The sequence below is a fragment of the Eretmochelys imbricata genome, chromosome 1 (genome assembly GCF_965152235.1).
Source record: "Eretmochelys imbricata isolate rEreImb1 chromosome 1, rEreImb1.hap1, whole genome shotgun sequence".
NCBI classification, from domain to species: Eukaryota; Metazoa; Chordata; order Testudines; family Cheloniidae; genus Eretmochelys; species Eretmochelys imbricata.
Window position 1 is genome coordinate 195,732,203 of NC_135572.1, and position 20,287 is coordinate 195,752,489.

Here is a 20,287-nt window from a genome sequence, read left to right on the forward strand (position 1 = left end):
GGGAAGACGCAGCTTAAGGGACTTGCTCCAGATTCAGATGTCCACCTCTCTCAGAGTACAAACACAAAGATATATTATATTCTCTTCTTTCCTCAAGGTGGAAGAGGGTATGCACAATTTCTCGCCCCCACTCCCCCAGGTAGAAATCACATAAACTGGGTTATATTATAAACCAGAAATAAATGTATTCACTATAACAGGTGTATTTTAAGTAGTTGAGGTTGCAGACAGAACAGGGCAGATTACTAAGAAAATAAGAGAGCACGCAAACTAAGCTTAATACACTAAAGAAACTGGTCACATGCGCGTTCTCTCCCTAAACATGGCATCTAATAATAATCTTCACTGGCCAGATGCCCTTCTAACCTGTGCCCAGTTCTTTCCCCCTGTTCAGTCATAGTTGTTTCCAGGAGTCCTCTTGGGTGGGGTAGCAGGGGAGACCTGACGACCCGGATTACCTCACTCCCCACCCTTAAATAGGATTTGCATAAGACAGGAGTCCTTTGTTTCCCTAGTTTGCCCTCCCCCCCCCGTAACTTGTAACTTACTGGGGAAAGTTACAAGAAGTCCCAGGTAATGTTTTCATATCCAGGTGACAAGACCACCTGACTCTGTAAGGCCCTGGTAGCCATTCTTCACAGGCTGACCCACAGGTTCACAAGAAGACTAAGCTATTTTACTGTCCATTGTCCTTGTTGATGGGCCATCAGCACTGTCTGGCTTTTCCACTGTTGTACTTGAAGGGTTGGCAGTGGGCGTCACCCAAAGTAGCATAGCTGAAATACGGATACGTTGTCAATATTCCTAATTTCAGATACAGAAATGATACATGCATACAAATAGGATAATCACATTCATTAAATCATAACTTTTCCAATCATATCTCACATGAGCCATCTTGCATAAAGTATCTCTCAGTTATGTCAATACGAAAAGCATATTTTCATAAAGAACATGGAATGACATGTCACAGCCCCCCTACACTATGTAGTTCTTAGGCTCTGAAATAGCGTAGCTGTAGTTGTGCAATAAAATAATTACGTCTGTCAACGTGCTTAGCATCTATTGAAAGAAAAAGAATTGTAACAGTAGAATGTGACATTGCCAAGTCTTTTGAAATCTTTGTAAACCCAATTTGCTGTAACATTTAGGCACAGCAGGAAGAGAAACAGCATTAAGGGTGAATGTAGCTCAGAATGTCATTGTTCTGCCACTCTTTACCAAAGCATAAAGGTTATAATAAAACTGCAATTGACAGGAGACACTTTAATTATAACTAAGGCTACGTTTTAGTCTTGGATATTTTTAGTAAAAGTCAGACAGGTCACGGGCTGCCTCCACCCCCCGGGAACCGTGGCCAGTGGGAGCTGGAGGGGGTGGTGCCTGCAGGCAAAGGTAGCCCACAGAGCTGCCTGGCCACACTTCTGTCTATGAGCTGAGGGAGGGTGATGTCGCAGTTTCTGGGGAGCCCCCCCCCAGGTAAGTGCTACCTGGAGCCCTCACCCTGTCCTGTGCCCCAACCCCTGTCCCCTCCACACCCAAACTCCTGCTGCTGCTGGGGAGGGGGGTATTGATGGCCCGAGACTGCCTCAGCAGCGGCCAGTGCGACTGACCGTGTGCTGCCTAAGCTGCTCAGGTGGCCCCCGGACCAGGCACACCGCTGCCCCAGAAGTCACGGAATCCATGACTTCTGTGACCTCTGACAAACATGCAGCCTTAATTATAATGCATTTTCATTTGCTCACAACTTTCTGGAAAAGTCACCCTTTGAGTTGAAATTGTTTGCATTTAATCCAAGTTCAAAGGTGAATTTATTTTGGGTAGTTTCTAAACGCAATATGCTCTAGCCATTTTCATTGTTGTCTGAGCATGGGAAAGAGAGGGAAGCTTGCTTATAGCTAGATATCTCAATATTGAAACTGGACATCTGTATATTGTAATAAACGCAGGCATGTATATTCCAATCATGGTTTCAAATAAACACAGAACAGTACATGCATATATTTGAATGTTTGATTCCCACAGTCTATGTGAGAAACAATATTGGCTAGAGTGACTATTTCAGAGATAGTTAAAAATGGAAATTTTTGTTCCAGACAAAATTGTGATATTTCAGCATTTATTTTCATCTTGAACAGAAAGTTCATAAATGACTGAATTTGGAAATGTCAGAATGTTTAGTTTTGGCTTAGTTTGACATTAATCTGTTTCTGCTGAAATTTTCACTGTTGCCTCAGGGCCCCATTCTCTTCTATGGGCTGAGCTCCCTGGCTGGACCACATCTTCCATGATGCACCATAGCCACATGACTCCCATTGTGCACCACAGCAAGTCAGCCAGAGATGAGGTTGTGGGTATCATGGGAGTTTAGTTCCACCAGGGTGTCTAATGGACAGAGGCAAATGGGTGCATGAGTGTCCGAACTACAGCTCCCAGGAAGCACCGCTGCAGCTCAGGCAGACAAAAATTGTTGAATTGATGCGAAATGAAATGTCAATTTGTTTTTACAAACAGAAACATTTCAGTTTAGTTAATCTTCCCAGAAACTATATTGTTTCAGTTCTATTGGTGGAAAATTGAAATATTACCATAGATAATTTCCCTTTTGCAGAAACATTTTCCACCAAAAAAAAAAAATGATGGGAAATACACACCCAGCTCTAGTTTTTCATGATGACTCACTTCGTTTTTTGTTTATTTTAAAAGCCAAGCACACTTTAAAGTAAAAAAATATTACCTTGGTGTGTGTAAGGTTTTATGTTAAGAAAATTCAGGATATACAACTATAATTGTGCCGCATGGTATGGGTGCTAAAGCAGAAAAATTATCATTGTGCATAATAGCAAATACTACATATGTCCCATTTCAAATTGACCCAATTAAAGATCTTAATAATCTAGACCCAAGCTTGACAAAGTATGTGAAACCAGGTTGATATTGGTGTTGCACTTTTTAAAACTAATCAGCTTAATGAACTCAGATCATATTTGCAACAACAAAAATTGCTTTTGAGCATATCACATGGATAAGGTTCAGCCTGATGAAATTTGAAATGGTTGAGAGAATATTTTTACAAATTTTTCTCTCTCTAAAATTTGAGAGCCATTAGCCCTCATAAATATGTCAGACTGTTTTCTGTTTGGTCAAAGATATTCTAGCTTTCCATAGATGTTCTGCTGCGGTCTGACCTAAATCCCCCATCTTTTCTATTCTCAAGCCTCTGTTTAACCGTGGCTGGCAGCAAGGTCACATTATACAGAACAGTGGGTTTTTTCAATTATTTTCATAAAAGTAACTCCAGCATCAGGACTACGGATACTAAGATCCTTTCCTTTTGTTGTTTTCTGTTCCCAGTTGGAAACCAGATCTTGCGAAGTCAGGGACTAGGTTTTTTAATTCAATGTTCTCGGAGCCTGATCTCTTTTACACTAAGACCCCTTTCCACTTCCAAATGTAAATGAGAAATCAGGCACAATGTGTGTCACCTGAAATATCAGACATCAAAGTAAATTTACATAGAAATTCAGGAAATATTTTGAAAATATTTTTACTAAGTATTAAATATCATTAAGATAAAAATCACCGCTGCTATTTGTTGCGAGATAGAACCTTTTTAAATACAAATTGATTGAATTTTTAAACTGTCTAGTAGTAATGAAAAATATTGGGAGGCACAAAATGAACAAATTAAGACTTTTAAAAACTTGTGGATAACTGTTTTAGAAACAGATTAAAATACTTACTGCAACCAAAGTGCCATGATTAATTCAGTAAAAGAAAAAGGTGATTAAAATAAGCTGCTAAATAATAGTTGTCATATGTAGCATTTTAATCAGTAGATCTCAAAGTGCTTTACAAAGGAGGTCAGTATCATTATCCCCATTTTACAGATGGGAAGACGGAGGCACAGAGGAGCGATGTGTATTGCTCATTGTCATCCAGCAGGCCTCTGGCAGAGCCAGGAATAGGAGCCAGGCCTCCTTAGATCCAGTTCAGTGCTTCATCCACTAGGTTGCACTGTCTCCCTTCTGAAATTTCATATATTTTGTATATCCCTCATCCATTTGTACCTTGCCTACAGCGTTGGGAAGATATTCCCATATGTCTCACTTTCCCTGCCTCTGCCATATTTGAATACGGTAGTCTTAAGTATTCTAAAAAAAGTACAGGAAAACTTTTTAAAGAACTTTGACAACAATATTTTGCAGTTACAAACAATTGTCAATAGTTGCAGAAGGGTTTATATTTGCCTTGTCTGTGGGTTTGTTTTTGTTTTTTTCTTTTTGCCAGATGTGCCATATCATTTGGGCTGCTGTTAACTTTGTGATTTCCCTGTGTCCTGCTGATTCATCTTCATCTTAGGTCCTTGATCTTCCTGCAGAATCTCAAGTTTTGTCTAATGGCCTTTGAACGTGTTGAGTTGACTTTATATTGCAAAAGAACATTCCCCTCATAATTAAGTAAAATGCATACCCCACTGGTTGCACCTTCATAAAGCACATGACTTGTACTAATTTGTATTTTCCACTCTGCGACTGAATTTCTGACCCAAAGTGAAAAATAATTATGCTGTTGGTATTGGACTGTTCAAAATCCATATTATTGTATGGATCACTAATGAACTGCATCATTTTTATGCCTGTGTTCCTTGTTAAGTGGAATGTAGTGTGAACTTTTTTCCCTTTCCTATGACTTACATACTCTCAAAATCTGCTTTCTCTTTTTTTAGCAGTTTTGACTAATTGGCTAGTTTGCATTGAAGAAAAGTATGAAAGTAATTTTTCACATCATGCATACAATAAGACATCTTTGCTCAAAAGCTGTCCTATTTCTAGCAAAATCATGCTTGCCTTACTTAGGTGAGTAAGTCATTTTTGCCTTTTTGCTAGTAATATGTGGTATAACACAGCAGGTTTTTTTCTGTGAGAAAAGGCAATAAAATTGTAATAAAATGTAAAGAATTTAGATCTTCCAAGGGCTCTTAATTTTATGAATATATCTCACATGTCTAATTGCTTTGAGAGTGTTAGGGGAAAATAGCATAAAGCACTCTGGATGTCCCCCCACCACTACCTTTTTTTTTGTTACTTTTATTTATTTCTATTGTTTTATATGTGAAACTAAATGTTTAGAGTAAAATCCTGGCCTCACTTAATTAAATAGGAATGCTGTCTTTGATTTCAGGGAGATCAGGATCTCACCCTTAATTCACTGTGATTGTTCCTGCAATGGCATTGGAAGTAGCATTATGTATACAGTGGCTCAAGCCTGCAAGATGCTGAGCACTCTAGCCCTGATCTAGGAAATCACTTAAGCACATGCTTAACTTTAAGCATTTGAGGAGTCACACTGGTTTGCATGATTTGCTGGATGAAGGCCAGAGTGCTCAGCACCTTGCAGGATTGAGCCCCCAACGTCCAAGGTTTGTGAAGCGCTTTACCCATAAATAAGGAGACCCCTGCCCCACAGGAGCTTGCAATGTAAATAATTGTGGACTGTCAGTGTGCTCAGAGTTCCTCCGGTAAAACTGAGATGGCCTCAGAATGACTTGACAACTAATGACAAAAACCTATTTTGATTTAATAGCTTTCCCTGATTTGCCTTTGTCCATCAATACTCTTCATGAAAAAGAGGGTGACATCTGGCTTCTTTTCAAACAACCAGAAAATATTGAGACACCATTGATAAGGATTTGACTCAACCTTTCAAATTTCAAACACTGCCAAATGGGGAGGCGGGGGGGGGGGAGAGAAGGGGGGAGACTAAAAATTACTTCAGTGGGTTTTGTTTGTTTGTTTTTTCTTTTTACCTGTACACAAATCTTTCCAGAACTTTCAAAGTATTAGTAATTTTTAAAAAATGTAAATATCAAAAATAAATTTTAAAGAACGTTTCCAAATATAGGCATGCTACGTACTTTGTATCACAGGATATAGTGGAGTGTACATCTGATTTAACCAGTTTTGTAATTAAATCTCTGAACAATGTCTAGAACTAACCTGAAAGAAGCAATCAAAGCCTCTCCTAAAGTGTCAAATTTTGGATAAATTCAAATAAATCGATAGTAGATATCCATATTATAAAATCCTGTTCTGAGCACAAGAGTCTGTTTGCGAAACACAATTTTCATCTAACAATTACAAATTCCATAGAAATATGTGCCTGCTTTTCTTTCTGTGTGTCTACCTCATTATAATAGCTTTATGCTAATAGTAGAATAATGAAGGCTTAGTAACAGGCAGTTTCTTTCTCAAGAATAGCCTTCTGTTCCTTCTATACTATTCTCGGTTAATTTATAGTATGTGGAGTATAAACCAGAAGTCCAATATGATTTCATAAAACAAAGAATAGCAAACTACTTCTGTACTGGTCAGCATTGGACATCTTTTTTTCAAACCATGGTGTTGCAAGAGTTTAACTTAGAATGGCTTTAAAGGTTAACAAGTAATAAAATAGTCTTCAGAGGAACTTGAGCTGCAAGGTAGCAGTACCTACTGATCCACAAATCTGAGAGAAGTCCTCTTGTGCAGGTCTTTGAACTTCCTCTCTATGGATTCTGACCTTTCCTCGTCCTTCTGTTACATTCTTCCATCCCTTATGTGGTGGGCACAGGGCAGTGACACAAACATCTTGTCAGTTTTAACTGGGAATATTTAAATCAAAGATTGGAAAAAGTCATTTCAGCCTGAACTATTATATTTACAAAAGGCCTTTTGCTCCCTCTACAGAAGGTGGTTGAAAACTACAATGCAGACAGCTATAGAATTTAGTTCCATAAATCTTCTTCTGTTTTTCAGTAGAGATCTGCCCTCGGTTATTAGTGTATTCACAAAATAAATTGTATTCCTGCCATTCACAGCTTGTTTTTTTAAAGTCAAAAGAATATTAATGATTGCAGGAAAGGATATCTGAGAGGTTTCGAAGAACTAAGGAGCTCCAGACTTTGAATATGTTTAGCAAATGTCTCACATACGTCATTCTAGTGCAGCAGTCCTTTTGCTTTCTCTCTCTGCTTTTGCAGACCTCGTGATTTGCTAGATCTATAGTGGCCACACTTATCCTTTTAAAGTAGCATCTGGAGTTTGGTAGTCATGAGACACTATTTAGTATAAATGATAAAAAACACTGCTTTCCATCAAGTACAAATGCACTGTGCCAGATGCTTCAATACTTTTTGTTTTGGTTTTTGGGGTTTTTTTTGTGAAAACAGGAAGCCAGGAATGGCTTGATAAGGAGTTCAGTTCAGCTCTATTCCCTTAACAAAATCAGCTGGACCAAAGGACTAGAAATGAAGCCCACTCCCCCTTTCAAATTCAAGTCTCTCTGTGACTCTCAGCCCTCCCGCAGTACCCCATTAAACAGATGTGCCTGGCAGTGTGGCTTGAAGACCTATAAAATCTAAAATCTGTTGTCCATGTAAGCGATACAATGCATAAAAATGGTCAGGACCATATGCGCATTTGTTCTAGGTCTCTTAAATCAATTGTGCACCTTTTCAGAATGAGCAGTACACCCATTATTGATTGCATGATTTTCATAACCTGTTATCCAGATTATTTTAAGGCAGTTCACTCCTTACCATTATTATTCAATTAGTTTAAGACTCAAACATTGTCTATGACCGTTTCATTTAAGGTTGGAAGTAAATGACAACCATAAGAAAGCTTTACCGTTTCCTACTGAGGGTGTTTTGTGAATTTTTTTATTAGATGTGGAATGTAATCATTATAAACATAGGTTTACAGTAAGGAGTGGAGAGCAAAACAAAATTGGTCACTAGAGATAGACCGTGTCCAGTCATCACTTACCAAGATCAAAGGACCGAATATCAGCCTTGTTCGTAAAGGTTTTCTCTTTTCATAGTGGCACTTTCCGTGTGTCGTTGCTAGCTGAGGAATTACATTTTGTATATAATTTTGTTTATACTCAGTTTATGATTAGAGTACTTTCTTCGTTTTTGTATTTTTAAAGCCAATCTCATACTTGTTACCAAGGCCAGGTAGAAGAACATGGGACTGACTATGTATGGGAGGAAACCTTTCCCAGGCTGTGCAGTGGTAATATTTGACGGCTCTTGCGACCTCCAGCACTGCAATAGCGATTGCTTTGGTGGTGTTTATTCCTCTTCCTTTAGCAGGGGACTTGTTGGATTTGTGTGGCTACTGACCCACTGCCAGTGTTCCTTCTTATTCCTGCCGGATCCAATCCCCTCCACATGAGTGTAAAAGGAGATTCCATTGAGCTGGGCTTTGCAGAGTACAAGCAGTGTGCAGTCCCCAGAAAGTACTTCTGTGCTCCTCCTCCACAATTCAGTATGACTTAATTGGATTTGCTGGGCCCTCTGCATCAGTATAGGCAGGTGACAGATGAAAGGGACAGGGTCCTAGAAGTGCCTGTATTTTTATTGTTAACTCCAGTGTAGCACGTGTAGTCTGATCAGAAAAAGCAGGTTTCTCTGTTGCTTCAGTAGCGAGAGAGGCCTGAATCATAACCTGAATTCTGGGAAAGTTTGGATCTGCAGCCAAATCTTGTAAGTCAGGCCGCACACCAGCACTGATTTCCAACCTGTAGCTCCTCAACTACAAATGACATCTTCATAGACTACTAGAATTCTATGGAAGGGAAGGATAGCTCAGTGGTTTGAGTATTGGCCTGCTAGACCCAGGGTTGTGAGTTCAATCCTTGAGGGGGCCATTTAGGGATCTGGGGCAAAAATTGGGGATTGGTCCTGCTTTGAGCAGGGGGTTGGACTAGATGGATGACCTGCTGAGGTCCCTTCCAAACCTGATATTCTGTGATTCTATTCTAAGAATTCACCACATCCTTGTAACAATGAGGGCAGTTGTGTAGGAAGGTAAAATGACAATTCAAAAACTAAATCTAAAAAACACAGACAAACCTGTGACGGGGCAGAGTTGTTGCTAGAATCAGATTTGGTGAATGTCAGCTCTCTTGTTGAACCCCTCAAAATATTGTTGTCTTACTGTAACCTTCATTTAGCTCCTTTGATAAATATAATCAGGTTAAGCTTCTTACATGGATGTTTTGTATTCTAAATCTATTTAAGTCTGCCTGGCTCTCTGCTACTCCATTTGATGACAGAGTAGCTCTCTTGCTGTCCAAGGTTTACCAACTGCTCCACTGTACGGTCTTAAGAATGGGTGATACGGGAAGGGGAAAAACAATCTCATAATTTTGTTTAGTCTGACAGGAAATCTCTCTGTGTTACTGTCTTATAAACTGGTGACATTTACGAGAAATTGTTTTCTTTAGTGTTGGATCAAGCATGGTTCTTCAACAGTTAAACTGATGCTGGGCATGTTTGTTTGTTTTTTTTCCCCCTCTCTTAGGTGCGTCATTCCTGTAACAAATTCACTTGCTGAGAAATCAAGGGAACATGTAGAAGAAGATGAGTACAAGATTCCTTCTTCCCATCCTGTATCCCTGAGCTCCCATCCACCTCACTGTCATAATATAAAACTTCATACTAGGTAAGGTAGCTTGCAGCATTGCACTGCTTTGGAGAGGAGAATAAAATCATTTCAGAATGAACTTTTGACAGGTTTTCTAAAACCTAATTGGTTCTAATCACGGTGAAGCTGTCTGCCTTCTAAAGGGTAATCTTTTCATGCTTGGGTTATTCATGCCCTTTTATTCCTCTGGTGGAGTTGAAGGAGAATAGAAGCCATTAAACTCTGTGGTTCAGAATTTAAGTAACAAAATGCAGAACACATTTGAATCAATATACTGTGACTATCAAAATACAGCAGTACTTCCCATGGTTTCACTCTCTCCTTGCCTTGTGTGTACCAGAGTTATAGCAACTTCTTTAAACTTTTAGAACCTATTTCACAGAAGACCTTCCTTTGTGTTTCACAGGAAGAAAACATTTTTCATTCAGGCTTAATATTTCTCTTTCACTTTAAATATATCTTAAAATAATATCTGCGAACTGTCAGTCTCTGAATCATTAAAGGGTTGTGGCAAGGAGATTTGGACTCAAGAGACATTGCAGCTGAAGGCTGTGTGGCTCATGGCAAACCTCTTGGTCCCTGACTCATAAAGCTAATCTGAGTGTGTGGAATGAAGATAATAATCAGGAGGAAGGCTGAAATATCAGAAGGGACCAATTACTAGTAGTCTTATAGGTCAAAAGTACTATCTTAACATCAATTATTGATCTACTAAGTTCTGACTCTTCTGCAGCTTAAAATTCATTGATACATTAGGACTTTTTTTCCTTTCAGAATGTGATGTCAATGCAATAAAACTCAACATTCTCCTCATTCCAGGCTTAACCAATTAAGGTCTGATTTTACACATGTTTAATAAAAGAGATTTAGCCCAGTGTGGTGAAAAGGTCACTTTCTGATTACTACTTCTGTCGAAGTTATAAATTCCTGGAAATATAGGCTATTGTTGTTAACAGAATTGCTGACATGACCTTCTGTGCAAAGATGTGAATGTTTGACTGGTCTTTGAGTGTTTTCTAGTCATGTACCCTTAAACTCCCACCTATTCTTCTGGGGAAAGATTTTTTGATTTTTTTTAATAGACATTCAGTGTTACTGAATAGAATTGACTTTATGGGACAGACAGGATTTTAAAACTTTACATTTATGGACCTATTTATTAGGGGCTTTTTTGTTTGTCCCACTTGAGAACCTCTCCACCAAGTCAGCCGTGTAGTAGAGATGAGTTGCCTATATGAATGGAGGAAGAATGGATGAAACATGAACATGCAAGAAAGAAGGAGAGTTCTGCGTAGGAATAAACTCCATTGGCTCTACAGCTGCCTAGGACTCCTACACTAGGGGAAGTCCCCAGATAAAGAATTATAGGAAATTTCCACTCCCTTGGTACCTCCTGTGTAGCACAAAAGGAGTGGAGTGGGGCTGAGAATCTTGTTCTCTATTTTGCAGACCATCACAGTTATAGATTTCAAAGCTGACTTTCCCACCATTCCATCTGGCCATTTGTTTTTAGCCTTGTTGATCCATAAGAGAGATTACCTTCAGCTGGTCATGGGTCCTTTAGACCAACAGTGCTAGCCTGGCACTAATCCAGGACATGCCACACAGAAAACTTCCTTAATTGTTAGTTAAAGTTGCTGCAATGATTTCATGTAATAACCCTTGTACAAATTACATATATAACAAGAAAGTGAGGCCTAAAATAAAAACCTGTGACACTTTAGACAGTATAGAAATGATCTATTAATGAATTTATATAAATATTCCAAATGTTACATTAACTTTCTGCTGTTAGCTAATGTCAGTGCTGAAGTGTAAACATTCAAAATTATACGTTTCACAAACAACCTTGATTCCGACCAACAGCATATACTTAGGAACTGGAGCTAGGCAATATTTTTCATTCAAAAAAGGTTTTTGACAAAAAAAGGCTTATTTTGTAGAAATGACAGTTTTTGTGTAAAATCACTCTTTAATTTTTGTTGCTGTTGAAAACACAAAAACTGAAATCTTTTTGTTTGTCAGTGTCTGAAAATTTCAGTTTTTTCACAAAAATTAGAAAAAAAATTATTTTTTTTGTTTTAATAAAAAAATTGGCACCTTTTCTCACCTCTTGGTTTTCAGCAAGCTCTATTAAGAGCTTTTTTCAATGCATTTTTCATAAATGTGAATTTATTCAGCTGTGTAACTAGTATACATTTACTTGTAATATGCATATGCTGAAAGAGTTTGTAACTTTTTGTGGAGTCATACCAAATTCACGTTGTCACCTTCAAAACACATCACAAATGTTTGGTAAGCATGGGTATGCCTATTGGCCTCTCCATTTTGAAGTTAAATTGGAGTTTTTACACTCTGGCTGGCTGCTTCATGAGAGTGTCTAGTTTTCTGGCTGTGACAAAGACTTCATAAGGGGCAAAAATAATCGTGGGGTGACTTAATTAAAATTCTGGATTGAGTCCAGATACTTTAAAGGAGACAAAGAGACTGCAGTTGTTATTGTGGATGTCATGTAGTTCATGGCTATTGAATTCCAGCATCCTATTCTGCGTTTAATGAAAACATGTTTAATTTTGTGCCCATGTATTAGTATTATAGTACACTTCCAAAAGTCATATTATAATATACCAAATGGATTGCATTGTAGTTTTCTGTCTAGATTGTTAGTCAATTGATTTGTTTTGTAGCTGACTTTATTTTATTCCCAGATTTGTCTGTGTTATGGAAAGGAGAGAAAAGACAAGTGTCTCAGTAGAACAGACCCTACTAATATAACACAATTGTATCATTCTGTTTACAATGTTTCCCCAAAAAGTATTTCCTTAAAGAGGGGAAAAAAAGTAGCTGGGATGTAGGATGTTTCATACTTGCTTCCTTCGTATTTCTAGTGCCTGGTCACACTGAAGACATCCTCATTGGCAGGGAGTTGTGTTAGGGTACTTTGTCGTCTATGGCTAGTGAACGTATGGAATATGGAGAGTAGACTCATAAAATAGGGCTGGAAGTGTCTTGTCTTGTTTTTTCCTTGATAAGGAGTCAAGGGTGGATTATTCCCTATAGTATATTTTTAGGTGACTTAATCAGTCTAGCTTCAAAGGACTCAAGCAATGTTTCTTCCTCCACTTCCATTGGAAGACTGTTCCAGAGAATAATAGGTCTCACCAATAGGAAGGTTTTTCTTCAGCTAGTCAGGAAAATAATTATTCTTTATTTTCTTTTCATTTATTCCTATTTATAGCTCCTGGGACCACACACAATTCCATTTCCTCTTTCCTGTTTATATGCTTTAAATAATTGCACACGCTTTATTCATCCATCCCTTCCATATGACCAGCGTGTATAGATTTATTTACATTCCTGCTAATGGTGAAACTCTAGATCTCTCTAGCTTGAAAAGGTCAATGATTTGTGAGAATGGTGTATGTAATATGACCTATAGCCTTCCTGTAACTGAAGAAGCTTATTTTGATCCTTCCTACCTATACAAACGTTGCAGTTCTTGTCATAGAGTTGAGATGCTTCCATTCCTTGGTTTGTTTTTAACACTTGTTCAAATAGCACATAATTCACTATTGGGTGATTTTAGTTTCCTGTTTGTATCCTGAGCCTTTTAGCAGAGCTATCATATATTATCCATTAAGGGTAATTTGTATTTTTATGCCAGGATTTTCCGTAGTTTTCTACTTTACTGCCTGAATCACCAGGATTGCTAGTTCTGGGAAGTTTTAGCATCCAATTTGACTTGGACTTCTTTTTACGAACAATTTGTTTCCCTTTGGAGGAAAAGATGAAATTAAATATAAAAGACAAAGCAATATACCACTTTTTTGACAACAGAGGATCTAATGGAGACCCTCTAAATTGTTTTGGGCAGAGTTAAATAATTATTTTATTTTAAGAGTTTGACTAGGAATATTATGGACATGCACTATTTCCATGGGTTTGTTCTTGTTTAAAGGATTTTATTTCCAGTGTATTTACTGTTTGATTTCAGTAATAAAATAAGGATAAATTTACATATGTAAGTTAACAGTATGGAGAAGTAGCATATTCTAGTAGACTGATCTTTGGGTTGAGAGTCAGGAACTCCTAAAGTCTAATCTCAGCTCTTCCATTATCTTGCAATGGAGGCTTGCATAAATTACTTAATTTCTGTGGCTCAATTTTCCCATCAACAGAATAGTGTAATTTCTCAGAAGGCTGTTGTGAGGATTAATCTGTTACTGTGTTTAACATGCTTTGAAAGTGAAAAACACTAGGAGTGTTTAAAAAGTTTTTATAACTTGCATTCCTCCATTTGTTTTGATGTAATCTATTGTGCTATAGTGTTCATTTTGTGATTTGGGGGATGAAAATTTGGGTGGTTGGTTGATTTCTTCCTTTGATCTCTGCTTTGAGGGTGTGCGAGAATGGTCAGTGTGCTGGTATAATGAATGGAACACACAATGCTACTTCAGAGATGAAGAAATCCAAAACCCCGGAGTTAGGTATATTTTTTTCATTTTTATTTATTTGTTTTTAACTCTAGAAGTCTGACACATTTAGAGGTGCAATAAGAAAGCATTCACTTCTTGTTGCTTTGTTATTCAGGAGATGCCTTTGATGCATCCACTGCTCCAGTATCTTTACCACCTGCACGGCCTCCTACCAGAGACAACCCAAAACACAGCTCTTTGCTCAACAGGACGCCCTCCGATTATGATCTTCTGGTGCCCCCTTTAGGTAGCCAACCTTCTGCTGTTAAATTTTTAATGGTTAACATAGTTAAGATTAACCAAATACCAAGCTTATTGCAAAACAGAATAAAATAAAGTCATAGGTTTTTATTAAGAGTTTCAAATGAGCTATGAGCTAGATTATTTGAAGAAAACAAGTGAGTGTAATTATGCTGTGATCTGCAGTCAGTGCCTGTCTCAGTCCAGGCACTGAGCTCTATCACCTTTACACATTAACATCCAAGTCCCAACATTAGTCAGTTGGTGAAGACTGATCATGTCATAGAAGGTGCTACGCCCGTTCCCTGCAAAATGGGAAAGTTTACCATGGTTGTATCAGGATTTAGTGTCATGCCAGAAACAGATGCAAAGGCAGTTTTAAATTCATCTTCTGATGGTGAACAGTAGAGAAAGCTTTTACTCTAAAAATCAGATTTTAGTCACTTAATATTGGAATTAGTCAAATTTCAGGTTCTCTAAATTTGGGGGGGGCTGACTTTTTGTGTTAATTTGAGTTTTCATTTTATCATATAAAAGGGAGTGACTAATGGAGATAATAAATCTGGAGTTTGTTTCCTTTATATCAAGAGATTAAGGTTTAAGGCAGAGTACGATCAGTGCCCAGAATCATCAAACGTTGCCCTTCCCAATCCTAGTCCCTGGTTCCCTCTCCTAGAGCTCCTCAACTTCTCCAGTTCAGCAGACACTAACCAAGCCACCCTCTCAGTCATGCTGGGGGTCTTATGCTTGCCCTCTGCCACCCTCTGTAGCCTACCCATACCTCAGTTGTGAAGTGTTGGCTCCACTAGGCATGCTAACCCACTATGCATTATGAGGTGTATTAGCTCACACTCCAATTACATAGTGCAGTAACAGAGAGCAGCACAAGGGGGAGAGCTGGGAATTGCACTGTTTGACAGCCCTGAACTACACCTGTCTGCTCCTCTCTCATAATGTAGAGGGTGAAGTCGCCCATGAATCCCCAGGACTGCACTTCTTGGCCTCTTGGGCCAGATCTGCTTATCCCTATGTAAGGTGACACACAGTATATATCAAATCCAGCATGGTCTGTACATCATCATTCCCCCCCCAACCCCCCACCCACCCACACAGATACACTCTGGTACATAGAGATCATCCTACAGTACTTTTCAGTGTGCTCTTTTATTTCACTCGAGTGCAACATCTGCAGACTGGCCACCAAGACGCTGCTTATTTTACAACCTAGAGTAAACCTTTTTCCAAACCCCCCCCCCCACCCCCCCACCCAAAACTGAGTACACTAAAAGGTCATTCACAGCATGTTGTAAAGCATTCAGTTGTGCATAATAAGAGCCAGTCTTACAATTTAATTATTGGAGTCACTGAACTTCTAGAAAACCCTAGGAGTGAGAGCCTCTGTTAGCAGCCATGGAAAATCAATTTTAAGCTTCACTCTTTTTTTTTGTACTGTTCTTAATGAAGTTTTGCTCTTTAAATGCAGGCGAAGATACGTTTGACAACTCACCACCGTCACTTCCTCCTCCTCCACCACCTCCCGCTCGGCACAGCCTCACTGAGCATTCCAAACCTCTGGGCTCAGGAAGCAGACCCTCTTCAGGACATGAACTGTTCCTTCCTCCTTCGGGTAAGAGTCACCAAGCAAACAAAGTTTTTAATGTATTTTTGTTTACAGCAGAAGCTTATCTGAGCTGATAAAGTTGTCATTGTCTGTTAGAAATACCTTTGCCCATAGCTAACTGTCTAAAAACTGGAGAGATTAGTTTTTAAAACTATAGAGATGAAACATCTCAGAGAATATAAAATAGTCTCTACTTTTCTTTTCCCCATGTAATAGATAAAATCAATATTTTCATACTAGACATGACATTTTGGTAAATAACATTTTTCTAATAGGAACAGTTATTTTGAAGTGCCAAGTTTTCCATTGAGTTCTGTGTTGCCAGTATGCATCATTTGTCATATCACCACAGAGTATTAGTTTCTTTAGGACAATATAATGTACAATTTAGTCTTCTTTTTGAATGGGGACAACACTAGAAAAGAAGGGCAAAGAACAACAACATATATTTGATAGAACAGTTACTGTCAAATCTTACTTCTAAACTATATAAATTGTAAACCCCACTGATTGCAAGGAACTGCAGTTCATCCCATTGTTCATGAAATTCATATCCCCAAATCATTGTCTATCTCAGTCCAGTTTTCAGCCTGCATATGGCACAGAAACTGTGCTACTGTCTTGATTGATGTCCTCCTGTTAATGTACAGTGGTTGGTCCTCCATGCTGATTAACTTGGTTCCGTTTGCTGCCTCTGGTGTAGATTACTCCCAAAATGATTGTGGACTTACTTGTGGGCTGGGGTACATACTATAGCTGTTGAGGGGTTCCCTTCTTTCTTCTTTGGGAGGTTTCAGAGGATGTTTCTGGCCAATTATCTGCCTACCCTGAGGATTCTGTTTTGTGGTGATCTGCAAGGCTCTGTATTGTCACATATCTTCTTTCAGCAGGTATGTGAAGCTCCTGAGGGATACAGTAAGGCATTTTGGGCACTGGTGTCAGTAGTATGCAGTTGACAGGCAGTTCTGTCTTGTTTTCATCACACCCTGCTGGTGTGTAGTCTTTGCTTTCCCAGCATATGGATGACATTTGTTGTTAGATTGAGAGCAAGCTGGCTGAGGTGCCAGATAAATTAGCAGTGATGTGAGTGGGTGGCATAAATGATCCTGAAAGATGGTTTGCTTTACTGTCAGAGGGTTTTTGGTTGTCCCTTTCTTGTCTAATAGGTTCACAAATTAAGAGGTTCTGTTGGACCCCGTCTATGCCATCCTTCCAAGATAGATAATTAGTTAAACTTTATTTTATTTTTAACACAACCCCACACTGATACAGCTCTGATACAGAATACTGTTCTTTTACTGGTAATACCAAAATATAAACGCAATGAAAAATCTGTTTTGAAAAAGAAACCTGTTGTTTCCACATTAATCATACATATTGTTCTGCCTCAACTGCAAGTCGATAAGTGCATAATTTTTACCATAAATCGACAGTCTTATGTACTTTTCCTTTTAAATTACATTGGACACAACATTATTCTCCAGAAATAGCAATTATAGAAATACTTTATTGAAAAATTCTGCCATAATTTGACACTTTAAAAATTGGATAATATTTCCCACTTAACTGCATCACTTAAAAGGAAATAGTTAAATTCCAAAATCAAGATGATAAAATAGAATACACAATAAGAATCCATGGATCAGAGTTGAGGTGATTGTGTTGTGTTAAATGTGGATTCCTTTACAATAACTTGTTCATTTTGTGGACAGTGTAAGGTTTATTATGTCCTTAACTATTCATTCCTTATGTTTAAGTGCTTAGGTCGTTATTTTTCAAACTGTGGGGGTGTGTGCCTGCTGTAAGGGGGGCGATGAAGTTTTCAGCGGGGACCAAAGGACCTGGTGCTGGCCAGCTCCCACAGGAACAGCAGATCCTCGTGCAAACTCACTTCCCTTTCTCCACGCACATGGTCTCTCTCCCACACCTGTGCATGCACACCCTCCTCCCACCCTCTGGCTGCGCTGGGAGTCAGCATGGTGGCAGCACTACCATATGCTGAAGTAGATCTTGAAGTACTTGCATGAGAGGAAAGTGATCAGGAACAGCCAGCATGGATTCACCAAGGGAAGGTCATGCCTGACTAATCTAATCGCCTTTTATCATGAGATTACTGGTTCTGTGGATGAAGGGAAAGCAGTGGATGTATTGTTTCTTGACTTTAGCAAAGCTTTTGACACGGTCTCCCACAGTATTCTTGTCAGCAAGTTAAGGAAGTATGGGCTGGATGAATGCACTATAGGGTGGGTAGAAAGCTGGCTAGATTGTCGGGCTCAACGGGTAGTGATCAATGGCTCCATGTCTAGTTGGCAGCCGGTGTCAAGTGGAGTGCCCCAGGGGTCGGTCCTGGGGCCGGTTTTGTTCAATATCTTCATAAATGATCTGGAGGATGGTGTGGATTGCACTCTCAGCAAATTTGCGGACGATACTAAACTGGGAGGAGTGGTAGATACGCTGGAGGGGAGGGATAGGATACAGAAGGACCTAGACAAATTGGAGGATTGGGCCAAAAGAAATCTGATGAGGTTCAATAAGGATAAGTGCAGGGTCCTGCACTTAGGACGGAAGAATCCAATGCACCGCTACAGACTAGGGACCGAATGGCTAGGCAGCAGTTCTGCGGAAAAGGACCTAGGGGTGACAGTGGACGAGAAGCTGGATATGAGTCAGCAGTGTGCCCTTGTTGCCAAGAAGGCCAATGGCATTTTGGGATGTATAAGTAGGGGCATAGCGAGCAGATCAAGGGACGTGATCGTCCCCCTCTATTTGACATTGGTGAGGCCTCATCTGGAGTACTGTGTCCAGTTTTGGGCCCCACACTACAAGAAGGATGTGGATAAATTGGAGAGAGTCCAGCGAAGGGCAACAAAAATGATTAGGGGTCTAGAACACATGACTTATGAGGAGAGGCTGAGGGAGCTGGGATTGTTTAGCCTGCAGAAGAGAAGAATGAGGGGGGATTTGATAGCTGCTTTCAACTACCTGAAAGGGGGTTCCAAAGAGGATGGCTCTAGACTGTTCTCAATGGTAGCAGATGACAGAACGAGGAGTAATGGTCTCAAGTTGCAGTGGGGGAGGTTTAGATTGGATATTAGGAAAAACTTTTTCACTAAGAGGGTGGTGAAACACTGGAATGCGTTGCCTAGGGAGGTGGTGGAATCTCCTTCCTTGGAAGTTTTTAAGGTCAGGCTTGACAAAGCCCTGGCTGGGATGATTTAACTGGGAATTGGTCCTGCTTTGAGCAGGGGGTTGGACTAGATGACCTTCAGGGGTCCCTTCCAACCCTGATATTCTATGATTCTATGCACGTCTTTACCCCCAGCATGTGCATGTGCACACAGGGAGAGGGCAGCGCCGCCTCACACATGCACTAGTGCCGCTCCTGGCAGCGGGATTTCAAGTGGGGCACGTGAGCCTTCTCCCGACACGTGCTGGTCACGTGGAGATTTTGTAACCCCCACCCCCGTGCGGGCTTTGAACTCGGCACTATCCAGATTCTCCTTCCCCTGTGCTAATGGGAGGCATGCCTAGGACATGAATCTCCAAAGATGGGTGAATTGGGGAACCTCTGGCTCAGGTTTTGTTACTGTTGTCATATGTAAAGGATGTTGTCACTTAGCAACCTGAACTGGGTTTTGAAATGTTTTTGTTGTTTTTGGAATGACCTTCTGTAGGTTGTTTGTCTTCCAAGGACAGTAGTTAGTGAGCCAACGTTTTCAAATATAGGTAGCAAAATTAGACTTCTAAACAGACCTGATTTTTCAAAACTGACCTCACAGCAGATCCCATTGTACCCAATGTCAATTTAGGTACCTAAATATTGAATTAGGAGCCTAAGATAACACATTTTTGAAAATCTTGGCATCAATGATTAGTGTGTTGTCATTTATTTGTACTGCGGTAGTGCCTAGGGGCCCCAGGCATGGACTCGGACCCTGTTGTGCTACGTGCTGTACAAACACAACAAAAAGATAGTTCATGCCCCAGTCTATCACTGTAAGGGTCAATCCAAAAGTCATGTATGTATTTGGATAATTAAATGTTTCTCCGTGAAATACGACGTTGAAAGGTATGTGGCTCTAGAGGTGTTGACATGCTTTAGCACAAAGTTATTTACAGGGTCTACCAAACCATCAGGTAGAATAGTATTTTCAATACCTCTAACATCTCTACAGACTGAATGTTACAAATAGTTTTGTTGCACTTTTTCTGTTTATTTAAATGCTGTATTCCTTTTGCTCGGCAAAAAAAAATCTGAAACATTTAGAAATCAAGTTTACATTTTTCAGTTCACATCATGCTATTGCAAGGAGTTGCATCAATCACTTAATGAAATATGACAGGTTTAACCCACCATAACACATAGCAAAAAATAACAAAGCATAAAAATGCAGGAAGTGTTTGTCTCATAACTACTCTTCTGAAATGGCAAGTTCATTTAAAAAATACCCCTCACCTAAAAGCTTCAAGTAAATGTG

At 39.4% G+C, this 20,287-nt stretch overlaps 1 protein-coding gene across 2 annotated transcripts in view; it reads left to right on the forward strand.

The window, feature by feature from the left end:
- Positions 1-20,287, forward strand: part of CBLB (Cbl proto-oncogene B) — a 198,054-nt gene that overhangs the window by 163,589 nt on the left and 14,178 nt on the right. For both annotated transcript variants that reach the window (XM_077821171.1, XM_077821180.1), the window contains 4 exons: positions 9,351-9,491; positions 13,872-13,960; positions 14,064-14,195; positions 15,672-15,815. In XM_077821171.1, the coding sequence (XP_077677297.1) occupies positions 9,351-9,491; positions 13,872-13,960; positions 14,064-14,195; positions 15,672-15,815 (506 nt within the window). The remainder of the gene's footprint in view (positions 1-9,350; positions 9,492-13,871; positions 13,961-14,063; positions 14,196-15,671; positions 15,816-20,287) is intronic.